General features: G+C 53.2%; 1 protein-coding gene across 4 annotated transcripts in view; it reads left to right on the plus strand.

The window, feature by feature from the left end:
• The window catches only part of LOC140411024 (alpha-taxilin-like), a 114,528-nt gene that overhangs the window by 59,025 nt on the left and 42,399 nt on the right, over positions 1–13,104 (plus strand). For all 4 annotated transcript variants that reach the window (XM_072499989.1, XM_072500006.1, XM_072499998.1 and 1 more), the window contains one exon: positions 1,127–1,321. In XM_072499989.1, coding sequence (XP_072356090.1) covers positions 1,127–1,321 — 195 coding nt within the window. The remainder of the gene's footprint in view (positions 1–1,126; positions 1,322–13,104) is intronic.

Genomic DNA, 13,104 nt, shown 5'->3' on the forward strand with positions numbered 1-13,104 from the left:
CGAGATAACCTCAGGGGATTCCTGCACTCCTTGCCTGTTTCTCTTGGATACCCTTTTGATTACCCATTCCCTCACTGTGTACTTCGAAGCTGCAGTGTAACCAACTTTCTAAACATGTAATCCTCAGCCTTGCGGATGCACCACAGTGACTCCAGCTGCCAATTGTGTTGCGAAACCCAGAGTTCAAGTTTCTGCAGCTGGTGACATTTCCTGCAGAAGTAGCCATACTTTTTGCCTGCAAGATTTTCCATATCCCGCAGGATGCACATTCCGCATGTCTGAGCTGCACTGACATACCTTGAATTGAAGTGTTTACTAGGTTAGGTGGATTGGCCATGCTAAATTGCCCCTTCGTGTCCAAAGATGTGCAGGTTAGGTTATGGGGATGGGGTGGGGGAGAGCAGGGGAGTGGGCCATGGTGGAGTGCTCTTTCAGAGGGTTGATTTAGACTTCGCTGGGCCGAAGGCCACAACCTGCACTGTAGGAGTTCTATGAATCACTAATTTAATTAATTAATTTTGAATAATTCCTATGTATACTGCAACTTACTGTGCTTTTTAAATGCTAGTACCAACAGCTAATGAAACTTGATTGCACAAGTATGTCTTTTAGGTATTTGTTATTTTTGCTGCTTAATTTTATATTTATTTTTATTTTGAAGTTTTAGTTCTTGGTACTTCTAGATCAACCATAACTCCTAAAAACAAGCAATCTATAAATTTACCTCCCTTTGGCATGGAGAGTGATGACAGGATATGGCAGCAATAATAATCCTTGCTATAATTCACCACCTCTATCCTTGCTCTCGTTCCCCCATCAAAGCTGGGCTCTGGCTCCCCTGCGCTGTCCCTTTTTGTCTACAAGTTCCGCAATAGAGAGGTTCTGAAGCAATTCTGCTCCAGTGTGAATTGGTGGTGTTCTGCAAACCGTTAACTGTCATTTTTGGTGAATTGCTTTTGTATTTACCCGAGGTCTACGAAAAATCCCTCTCCTGTACATATGATAGTTTCTGACAGCCCAGGTGAAATCAAGTCAAGCCAGGCCATACAATTACATACCTGTCATATCACAAACTGGAATAGTGAAATATCAGAATTCTAATCAATGCTGGGAAATGTTCCCACAGGAAGAAGGTATTCAACGAGGAAGAGATGAGGAAGAGAAGCGTAAAGAGATCACCTCTCACTTCCAGGTAACTCTAAATGATATCCAGGCACAAATGGAACAACATAATGAACGGAATTCCAAACTGCGTCAGGAAAACATGGAGCTGGCAGAGAAACTGAAGAAATTGATAGAGCAGTATGAACTGAGAGAGGAGGTAAGAAAAGCGAACAATATCTGGAGCTATAAATCTTCCATCATAGACTCAACAGCTGGGAAGTACAATAAAAAGATATCAGCCTGTAATTTTAATTGTTTAGATACTTAATTATATCTTTTAAGAATTGGAATTAAAATAATTAATTAAACAATTACTGGGCTCAACAAACCTTGCGTTGCATTTGATTCATGCCATTCCTTAACCTGGGAGTTTTAAGCATTGAATGCAAAGAAACAATTGTTCGTCCTTCATTGTTCATAGACTGTAAGATATAGGTAGTCTGTTTCCTCATACTGATGAAGTGTCCTGCCAAGACAAACCCATCAAAAGAAATGGGAGGCAAAGCATCTGTATTGAAACTGTTAATTTCCACAGCAGTTGCCTCAGTGGTACACACAATGTTGGCGTAGCTGGTGTACAATAACTTCCATTTTGTAAAAGGACGTACTCAGTTGGTTCAGCTTGATTTATACAATAGCTCCAGAAAACAGTTGTACCTGGTCAGATGCTTGAAGGGCAAAGACGTTCAGTTCAAATGCAAATACATATAAATTTAACTGGTAATTCTTCTTGCATTTGAGATGTATTTTAGATTTTCGTCATACTTCAATCTGATATAAATGTAGACCAGTTGGAGCTACCGAGAGAGATAATTTGGCCAGGGAGAATCCATGAATGACCTGCAACGAACTGTCATATAATTGGGGACCTTGTGTTCTGACCAGATTACATGGTAATTTTTAAACTAGCCATTATCTCAAATGCGCCAGTTTTCATGGCGCAGTGGTTATGTTGTTAGCTATTGTAAATTTGCAACTCATTATTGCAAATGTTAACTTAATTTATTGTTTGAAAATGTGTTTAGCTGGACCATGGTCTAATGAACTGTATGCTGCATCACCTTTCGGGAAGTTCATATGAGGGTATTTGGCAAGACCAGTGAGTCAAAATATTGTAACAGTAGCTTTCTATTTCAATGTGGGTCTGGAGGCAGGAGAGGCTAATATGTAAAGTATGAACTCAAATATAGCAGGGGTATTGTTTGCCTCAATGAAATATACTCTCTTTTGGATTATAGCAATATTCATGGCATCTAGGAATTGGTCACAGTTATGATGTGGCGATTGTGCACATTTGAAAAAAGCATATTTGGGAATTAGTTGTTTGGTAGTGCAGGACGCGAGTATTGCTTGAAAAAAGGCATGCTATCAAAGCTTTGTGTCTTGCACCCATCAGGATAACAAGCAAGAAATTTACAACAATAATGGGGGGGGCAGGGAAAAGACAATTTATACTGCACAAGAAGAGAGTGCTGATTGGTTGGCAGCTGGACTCTGGAGGAGAGGTTGCCATGGAGATTCAGCATGAACAATTAACTGCCCAGCTTTGTTCAAATTCAAACAGAGCAGGTCGACTCTGGTCAAGCCAGTGCCCAGGGTAATTGATGTACCATCAATTCACTACAAGACGATGGGAACGAGTGAACATAGGCTTTATTATCCAAGAACTTGCCTGCCTGTGACTGCTGTAACAATGAGCGCCGCCCACAGGCGGCAGGTCTATATACCGCCCCGGGGGGGGGGGGGGGGGGGGGCAGAGCCAGAGGCGGAGCCCACCAGGGTTCCAGTACCACACATGGAAGGAGATCACATTACCATTCCCTGGCCATAAGCCACAGGACTATACAGACAACTTATATTATGGTGAATACATTCACCCCCTATTAAAAATGAAATCCAGCGGGGGTAAAGTGGGGTCATCATACGTTTAGTCTGACTGGAGGCCGGATTGTTCTTTTGGACCTCCTCAGCTCTGGTGGTGCGGCGGGTACGGGTGTTGTAGTTGTTGACTCCGAGAGCGTGTTGTCTGGAGCTTCGATCCGGCGTGTCGGCGCCGGTTGAGGGGTGTGGGTAGGCAGGGGGGTGGTGGATGGCGGCAGTGTAGGCGCGGGACAGTACAGGAGCCCCAGGGGGGCGTTAGGGATTCGGGGGGTGGTGGTAGGCAGTGGGGATTTGGGCACGTTGACATGGGAACCAGCGGGCGCCAAGCCCCAGAGGGAGACCGTTTCTTGCCGCCTGTCTTGGTGCGCGACGTAGGCATATTGGGGGTTGGTGTGCAGCAGCTGGACCCTCTCGACCAGGGGGTCGGTCTTATGGCTCCTCGTATGCTTCCGGAGAAGGACAGGTCCCAGAGTTGTCAGCCAGGATGGAAGCGAGACCCCGGAGATGGACTTCCTAGGGAAGACAAACAAACGGTCGTGAGGGGTCTCGTTTGTGGCTGTGCAGAGGAACGATCTAATGGAGTGGAGGACCTCCTGCCAGCGGGGAATCTGGAGACTTCTAGACCGAAAGGCAAGAAGAACGGCCTTCCAGACTGTCGCGTTCTCCCTTTCCACCTGCCCGTTTCCCTGTGGGTTGTAGCTCATAGTCCTGCTCGAGGCGATGGCCTTACTGAGCAGGTACTGACGCAGCCCATTGCTCATGAAAGAGGTGCCCCGGTCACTGTGGATGTAGCAGGGAAACCGAACAGGGTGAAAATGCTGTGCAGTGCCTTTATAACAGTGGCCGAGGTCACGTCGGGTCATGGGATAGCGAAGAAGAAGCGGGAGTACTCGTCAATCATGGTCAGGAAGTATATATTGCGGTTGGTGGAAGGGAGGGGCCCTTTGAAGTCGATACTGAGGCGCTCAAAGGGCCGGGAGGCCTTTACCAGGTGGGCCTTGTCTGGCCGGTAGAAGTGCGGTTTGCACTCCGCACAGACCTTTTTAAATAAAAATGTTTATTCAGAATTTTTCAACAAAAATTTTCAACCATTCAAACCCCCCTTTTCAAGTGCCCCTAGGAAAACCCCTTCCCCGCCCACCCATATACCCCTTCCCGATAGAGATCCCCCCCCCCCCCCCCGCTGCTGCTGACCGACCTCCATCTAACTCCGCGAGATAGTCTAGGAACGGTTGCCACTGCCTGAAGAACCCCTGGCGCAGACCCCCTTAAGGCAAACGTCATCCTCTCCAACTTGATGAACCCTGCCATGACATTTATCTAGGCTTCCACAATGGGGGGCTTCGCGTCTTTCCACAATAGCAAGATCCTCCGCCGGGCTACCAGGGACGCAAAGGCCAGGATGCCGGCCTCTTTTCGCTCGTCCGTCACTCCAAATAGCGCTAGCCCCCAACTTGGCTTGACCTGGACTTTCACCACCCTAGACATAGTCCTCGCTACACCCCTCCAGAACCCATCCAGTACCGGGCACGACCAGAACATATGGGCGTGATTCGCCGGGCTTCCTGAGCACCTCCCACATCTGTCCTCCACCCCAAAGAACCTACTCCGCCTCGCCCCTGTCATATGCGCTCTGTGAATAACCTTAAACTGTATCAGGTTAAGCCTGGCACACGAGGAAGAGGAATTAACCCTACTTAGGGCATCATCCCACAGCCCCTCTTCAATCTCCTCCCCCAACTCCTCCTCCTATTTGCCCTTCAGCTCCTCTACCAAAGCCTCCTCCTCTTCTTTCATCTCCTGATATATCGCCGACACTTTGCCCTCTCCGACCCATACTCCCAAAATCACCCTGTCCTGAATCCCCTGTGCCGGGAGCAACGGGAATTCCCTCACCTGTCGCCTCACAAACGTCCTCACTTGCATGCACCTGAAAGCGTGTCCTGGGGGTAGCCCAAACTTCTCCTCCAGCACCCCTAGGCTCGCAAACGTCCCATCGATGAACAGGTCCCCCATTCTTCTAATCCCTGCCCGATACCAGCTCTGAAACCCCCCGTCCATCCTTCCTGGGACAAACCGATGGTTACCTCTGATCAGGGACCACTCGAGGCTCCCATCGCACCCCTGTGTCGTCTCCACTGCCCCCAGATCTTTAGCGTTGCCGCCACCACCGGACCCGTGGTGTACCTTGTCGGCAAGAGCGGCAGCAGTGCCGTCACCAGCGCCCCCAGGCTCGTTCCTTTGGAGGACGCCATCTCCAACCTCTTCCATGCCGCCCCCTCTCCCTCCATCACCCACTTACGGATCATCGCCACGTTGGCTGCCCAATAGTAGCCACCCAGATTCGGGAACGCCAGCCCTCCTCTGTGCCTACTATGCTCCAGAAACACCCTCCTTACCTTCGGGGTCTTGTTTGCCCACACAAAACCCATGATGCTCCTGCCTACCCTCTTAAACAAGGCCTTGGTGATCATAATAGGAAGGCACTGGAACACAAAAAGAAACTTCGGGAGGACCATCATTTTAATCGAATGTACCCTGCCCGCTAGCGAGAGTGGCAACATATCCCATCGTTTGAAGTCCTCCTCCATCTGCTCCCCCAGCCGCGTCAAATTAAGTTTATGCAGGGCCCCCCAACTCCTAGCTACTTGGATCCCCAAGTACCGAAAGCTGCTTTCCGCCCTCCTCAACGGTAGGTCGTCTATCCCTCTGTCCTGGTCCCCTGGATGCACCACGAAGAGCTCACTTTTCCATAGCTGCCACTATCTCCGCCTCTCCCTCCACCGATGGCATCATAATCACGTTTAAGAGCCTCCGCACATTGGTGTTTAGCTGCCTGCCCTTTACAAATCCCGTCTGGTCCTCGTGAATCACCCCCGGGAACACAGTCCTCAATCCTCGTAGCCAGCACTTTTGCCAGCAACTTAGCATCCACATTAAGGAGCGAAATCGGCCTATCCGACCCACATTGCAGTGGGTCCTTATCCCGCTTCAGAATCAAAGAGATCATCGCCCTGGACATTGTCGGGGGCAGGGTCCCCCCCTCCCTTGCCTCATTGAAAGTCCTCACCAGCAACGGGGCTAACAGGTCCGGGTACTTCCTGTAAAACTCAACCGGGAACCCATCTGGTCCCGGAGCCTTCCCCGCCTGCATGCTCCCCAGTCCTTTAATCAGCTCCTCCAACCCAATTGGCGTCCCCAAACCAGCCACCTCCTGCTCCTCCACCCTCTGGAACCTCAGTTGGTCCAGAAATCGTTGCATCCCCTTTTCCCCTGCTGGGGGCTGAGATCTGTACAGCTCCTCATCGAAGGCCTTAAATGCCTCATTTACTTTCACCGCACTCCGCACCGTAATTCCCCTACCATCCTTGATTCCACCTACCTCCCTCGCTGCCATCCTCTTACGGAGCTGATGTGCCTGCATCCGGCTCGCCTTCTCCCCCTGCTCATACGTCACCCCCTGTGCTTTCCTCCACTGTGCCTCTGCCTTCCCTGTGGTCAACAGGTCGAATTCCATCTGGAGACTTCGCCTCTCCCTGAGTAGTTCCTCTTCCGGAGCCTCTGCATATCTCCTGTCCACCCGTAAAATCTCCCCCACTAACCTCTCCCGTTCCCTGCCCTCTCTCTTCTCCCTGTGAGCCCTGATGGAGATTAACTCTCCCCTGACCACCGCCTTCAGCGCCTCCCATACTACCCCCACCTGCACCTCCCCGTTGTCGTTGGCCTCCAAATACCTTTCAATGCACCCCCGTACCCTCCCGCACACCACCTCATCTGCCAGTAATCCCACATCCAAACGCCACAGCGGGCGTCGGTCCTTCTCCTCTCCCAACTCCAGTTACACCCAGTGCGGGGCGTGGTCTGAGATGGCCATGTCTGAGATGGCTATGGCCGAATACTCCGTTCCCTCCACCTTCGGGATCAGCGCCCTGCTCAGAACAAACAAATCTATCCGGGAGTAGGCTTTGTGTACGTGGCAGAAAAAAGAAAATTCCCTGGCCAGGGGCCTGGCAAATCTCCACGGATCCACTCCCCCCATCTGGTCCATAAACCCCCTAAGCACCTTGGCCGCAGCCAGCCTCTTCCCCGTCCTAGATCTGGAACGATCTAATGCTGGGTCCAACAACATGTTAAAATCCACCCCCCCCCCCCCCCCCCCCCCGCCCCCCCATTCTCAAGCTTCCTACCTCCAGGTCCGGAATGCGCCCCAACATACGCTTCATAAATCCAGCATCGTCCCAGTTCGGGGCGTATACGTTTACCAATACCACCCACACCCTCTGCAGCCTACCGCTCACCATCACGTATCGACCTCCATTGTCCACTACTATATTCTTGGCCTCAAACGACACCCGCTTCCCCACCAGTATTGCCACCCCTCTATTCTTCGCATCCAGCCCCGAATGGAATACCTGTCCTACCCATCCCTTTCTTAACCTGACCTGGTCTGCCACCTTCAAATGTGTCTCCTGAAGCATGACCACGTCTGCCTTCAGTCCCTTTAAGTGCGCGAGCACTCAGGCCCTCTTAACTCGCCCATTCAGGCCCCTCACATTCCACGTTATCAGCCGGATTGGCCCCCCCCCCCCCCCCCCCCCCCCCCCCCCCGGCCGACTAGCCATCTCCTGTTTTCGGCCAGTCCCGTGCCCGCGCCTCCCGCACCCCTCCAGTCCCCCAGACGGGGGACCCCCCGCCCCGACCACCTCTTCTGTTTTCAGTTCACCCTCGGCCAATGCCAGCAGCAACCCTATTTCCTCCCCCCCTTCCCCCTCCCCCCGCTAGATCTGTATCTAGCTCTTTTGCTCCCCCCATAACACTCCCGTAAGTCAGCTGTCACCTGCTGACCCCAGCTTCCCCCGCCTTCCCATTGACACCCCCCCCCCCCCCCCCCCCGGTGTGGAAATCCCCCCTCCTCCTCCTCCCCAGCAATCGGTGTGCGCTCCTCCATCCCCCCCTCCATCCTTCCCTAACGTGGGAAAAAGCCCGCGCTTTCCTGAGCCAGCCCCGCCCCCTCTGGCGCAGCTCCAGTTGCGGCCTTCTCCCAATTCCCCCATCTCCGGGCCTCCCCTCCCTACAGCACCGGCGCCCACATTCCCCACAGTCTCCCCATCAGATCTCTTCCCCCATCCCCATCCATCGCCCCACCCGTGGAACATTCCTTACGCATATTTAAAACCCTGTATACAACCGACATCCCCCCCCACAACCATAGACCCTCAGTTTGAGTCCAACTTTTCAGTTTGTATAAAGGTCCAAGCCTCTTCAGGCGTTTCAAAGTAGTGGTGTCGATCCTGAAATGTGACCCACAATCGCGCTGGCTGCAGCATTCCAAATCTCACCCCCTTCCTATGCAGCACCGCCTTGGCCCGATTAAAACCAGCTCTCTTTTTTGCCACCTCTGCACTCCAGTCCTGATAGATTCGGATCACCGCATTCTCCCACCTACTGCTCCGTTCCTTCTTGGCCCATCTCAAGACACACTCTCTATCCATGAAACCTCACCACTACCGCCCTTGGCGGCTCGTTGGCCTTGGGTCTCCTCGCCAGGACCCGATGAGCCCCATCTAAATCCAGGGACTCGGAGAGGCCCCCGCACCCATTAGCGAATGGAGCATCATGCTCACATATGCCCCGACATCGGCCCCTCCACCCCTTCAGGGAGACCCAGAATCCAAAGATTCTTCCTCCTCTACCTGTTCTCCATGTCCTCGAATCTTTCGGCCCATCTCTTGTGCAGTGCCTCGTGCGCCTCCATCTTCACCGCCGGGCCCAAGATCTCGTCCTCGTTCTCGGTGGCTTTTTCCCACACCTCTCGGATCTCTACCCCTTGGGCCTTCTGGGTCTCCTTCAGCCCCTCGATCGCCGTCAGCAGTGGCGCCAGCACCTCTTTATTAAGCTCCTCCACGCAGATCCTGAGAAACTCCTGCTGCTCCGGCCCCCCATGCTGCTCGATCTCCGCCCTCCGCCATCTTGTTTTTCCTCCCTCGTTTCTTTTGTTGCTCCAAAGCCGCTTTTATTATCGCTCCACTTCTGGTTCACTCCATATACTATGGAAGGGGGACCTCGCTCTCACCTTCCCACACGGGAAGTCGGCGAGAAATTTCCGTTGGGGCTCCTCTGGAGAGCCCAAAAGTCCGTTCTAGCGAGAGCTGCCGAAATGTGCGGCGTAGCTCCGCATCGCCACAACCGGAAGTCCACTCCGCGCAGACCTGGCTGTCCCTGGTCATGGCCCTGACCTCCTCCGATGGAGGAGGGCAGATTGCGGGCCTTAATAAAGTGGATAAGCCGAGTGACCCCCGGGTGACAGAGGTCAATGTGGATAGCCCGAAGTCAGTCATCTTGCGCGCTGGCGCATGTGCAGCGGGACAGGGCATCTGAGGGCTCGTTGAGCTCCCCAGGACGATACTTGATATCGTAAGTATAGGTGGAGAGTTTGATCCTTCACCTCAAGATTTTGTCGTTTTTAATTTTGCCCCGTTGTGCGTTGTTGAACATAAAGGCTACCGACCGTTAGTCGGTGACGAGGATGAGCCTACTACCCGGCTAGGTAGTGCCTCCAATGCCGCACCGCTTCCACAATGACTTGCGCTTCCTTCTCGACAGAGGAGTGTCGAATCTCGGAGGCATGGAGGGTTCTAGAAAAGAAGGATACTGGCCTGCCCGCCTGGTTGAGGGTGGCGGCCAGGGCGACGTCTGACGCATTGCTCTCTCCCTGGAAGGGGACGCAGTCGTCCACCGCGTGCATTGCGGCCTTAGTGATATCGGCCTTGATGCGGCCGAAGGCCGAGCGAGCCTCAGCCTTCAGGGGGAATATAGTGGCTTTGATAAATGGGTGGGCTTTGTCCACATAGTTGGGGACCCACTGGGCGTAATAGGAGAATAGCCCCAGACAGCGTTTTGAGGGCCTTGAGGCTGTGGGGAAGGGGAAGTTCCATGAGGGGGCACATGCGGTCGGGGTCGGGCCCTAGGACCCCGTTTTCCACGACATAGCTGAGGATGGCGAGCCGGGTTGTGCGGAAAACGCACTTCTCCTTGTTGTATGTGAGGTTGAGGGATTGGGCGGTCTGGAGGAACCTCTGAAGGCTGGCATCGTGGTCCTGCTGATCATGGCCGCAGATGGTAACATTGTCCAAGAACTGGTATGTAGCCCACAGCCCGTACTGGTCCATCATTCTCTGGAAGACCGAGACCCCATTAGTGACGCCGAAAGGGACCCTGAGGAAATGGACGAGTCGGCCGGCTGCTTCAAAAGCAGTGTAGTGGCGATCTTCCGGGTGGATCGGGAGCTGGTGGTAGGTAGACTTCAGATCTACTGTGGAGAACACCCGGTACTGTGCGATCTGGTTGACCATCTCCGCTATGTGGGGGAGGGGGTACGCATCAAGTTGCGTGAACCGGTTTATGGTCTGGCTGTAGTCCACAACCATCCGATTCTTTTCCCCGGTCCTGACAACCATCACTTGTGCTCTCCAGGGGCTGTTGCTGGCCTCGATGACCCCCTCCCCCGAGTTAACATGATAAAAATCATGTCTTGTGCACTGTACTGGTGGCGACGGGCTTACAGTCGGGGGTGAGGTTCGCAAAGAGTGAAGGGGGGGGTGACCTTGAGGGTCGCGAGGCTACAAAGAGTGAGAGGGGGTAGGGGTCCGCCGAACTTTAGGGTCAGGCTTCGGTGATTGCATTTGAAGTCGAGTCCAAGCAATAGGGGGGGCGCAGAGGTGAGGGAGGACATACAGTTTAAAATGGGCATACTCAGCGCCCTGTATCCCTAGGTTCGCGACACAGTACCCCCGATCTGTACCGAATGGGACCTGGAGGCAAAGGAGACTGTCTGGGACGCGGGGTAGATGTGGAGGGAGCAGCGCCTTACCGTGTCGGGATGGACGAAGCTCTCTGTGCTCCCGGAGTCAAAAAGACGTGGGGTCTCGCGCCCATTGATCCGGATGGCCATCATCGAATTCTTCAGATGTTTTGGCCGCGACTGGTCGAGGGTGACTGCTCCGAGCTGCGGGTAATCTACGTGGTCGGAGGTATCGGGGTCACAAGATGGCGGCCCCCACGAGTCGCACGTGTCGGGCTGAGTTGAAGATGGCGACCAAGATGGCTACCCACATCGGTCGCACGTGTCGGTTGGTGTTGAAGATGGCGGCCAATATGGCCACCCCCAAGGGTCGCAAGTGTCGGGCTGAGTTAAAGATGGCGCCCCCCACGAGCTGCACAAGGCAGATGACTCGTCTGAAGGGGGCGGTACCAGCAGGCACGCAGCCACATTGTGGGGTCTGAGGGCCTGTGAGTCCGTCGGTCGGGCCTGGTAAGCTTTTGACTTCGGGGCTTTGGATCGGGCCAGGCAGACTCTGGCAAAATGACCCTTTTTGCCACAGTCGCTGCATGTCGAGATGTGGGCTGGGTAACGCTGCCGGGGGTGTTGGCTCTGACCGCAGAAGTAGCAAGACGGCCCCCCGGGCTGAACGGGCAGCTGCGCGGCACAGGCCTGGGACGTAGTCGAGTCTGGTGAAGGCCGCGTCTGTGGTACCCACGAGGGGTTCGCTGGGTCTGCCGGGAATGCGCTAAGGCTCTGGTAGGCCACCTCTAACGAGGTGGCTAGTTTTACTGTGTCCTGTAGATCAGTGGCCCTGTTTTCCAGCAGTCGCTGCCGGACGTAGTTAGACCAGACCCCAGCCCCGTAGGTGTCCCGGATCATCAGCTTCATGTGCACATTGGCCTTCACATCCCTGTAGTTGCAGTTGCGGGCGAGTAGTGTCAGGTTCTCTAGATACTCGTCCAGCGATTCCCCGGCGCGTTGACAGCGGGTAGTGAGGAGGTGCCGCGCAAACACTTCGTTCATGGGCTTCACGAACTGTCTCTTTAGAATCGCGACCGCCGTTTCGTACGTGACTGCGTCCTCAATCATACCCGAGATTCGGTGGCTCATCCGGGCATGGAGGGAGGCGTTTCAGAGGAGTTGAGGTAGGCCTCAAAACAGCGGAGCCAGTGGGAGAAGATTTCCTTAGCTTCTGCTGCTCGTGCGTCGAGTTCCAGTTTATCAGGCTTCAGAGCGGCTTCCATAGTGATGTCTTTGGATAATAAATTGATGTACCATCAATTCACTACAAGACGATGAGAACGAGTGAACATAGGCTTTATTATCCAAGAACTTGCCTGCCTGTGACTGCTGTAACAATGAGCACCGCCCACAGGCGGCAGGTCTATATACCGCCCCGGGGGGGACAGAGCCAGAGGCGGAGCCCACCAGGGTTCCAGTACCATACATGGAAGGAGATCATATTACCATTCCCTGGCCATAGGCCGCAGCACTATACAGACAACTTATGGTGAATACATTCACTACAGTAATGAACCAGGGAATGACTCTTCCCTAAGTTTTTGTTTAGTTGAAAAAGGCACAATGTGTGTTCGGAAAGCAAAGGTAGTTTTAAGGGAATTATATTTGTATTTGTAAACTTTAGAAATAAGGTACAGTTTTAGATATGTTTAGTCTAATGTTTCTGTGCCTGGAAGGGTAAAACTGAAAGTTAAATTCATACCGGGCAACGGTGTTTGTATGTTGATTATGTTCCCACTGGGACTTCCGGTTGCGGCTATGCGTGGGTAGGTCGCACGTTCGGCAGCTCCCGCAAAGAACGGTCTTTTGGGCCCTTTTCAGGAGCCCCAGCGGCACTTGGACGACGATTCATGGTGTGGGAAGGCAGCAGTGAGGTTCCCCCAGCATTGTATGGAGTGGACCAGGAGTGGAGCGATTATATAAAAAAGAATTTTTTTAAATAAAAAAAAGTGGTTTTGGAGCAGAGAGGAGAGCGGGTGCGGAAAAGTAAGATGGCTGAGGGTGGAGACCAGGCAGCGTGGGCACAATGGTCGCGGGAGCAGCAGGAGTTCCTGAAAAGCTGCTTTGCGGAGCTGTAAGCAGAAATGCTGGCCCCAATGAAGGCGTCGATAGAAAAGCTGGTGGAAACCCAGAAGGCCTAAGGGGCGGCGATTCGATAGGTGCAGCAGAAAGCCTCTGCAAACGAGGACGAGATTCTGGGCCTTGCGGTGAAAGTG

This window comes from Scyliorhinus torazame, chromosome 1, assembly GCF_047496885.1.
Source record: "Scyliorhinus torazame isolate Kashiwa2021f chromosome 1, sScyTor2.1, whole genome shotgun sequence".
Taxonomy (NCBI): Eukaryota; Metazoa; Chordata; class Chondrichthyes; order Carcharhiniformes; family Scyliorhinidae; genus Scyliorhinus; species Scyliorhinus torazame.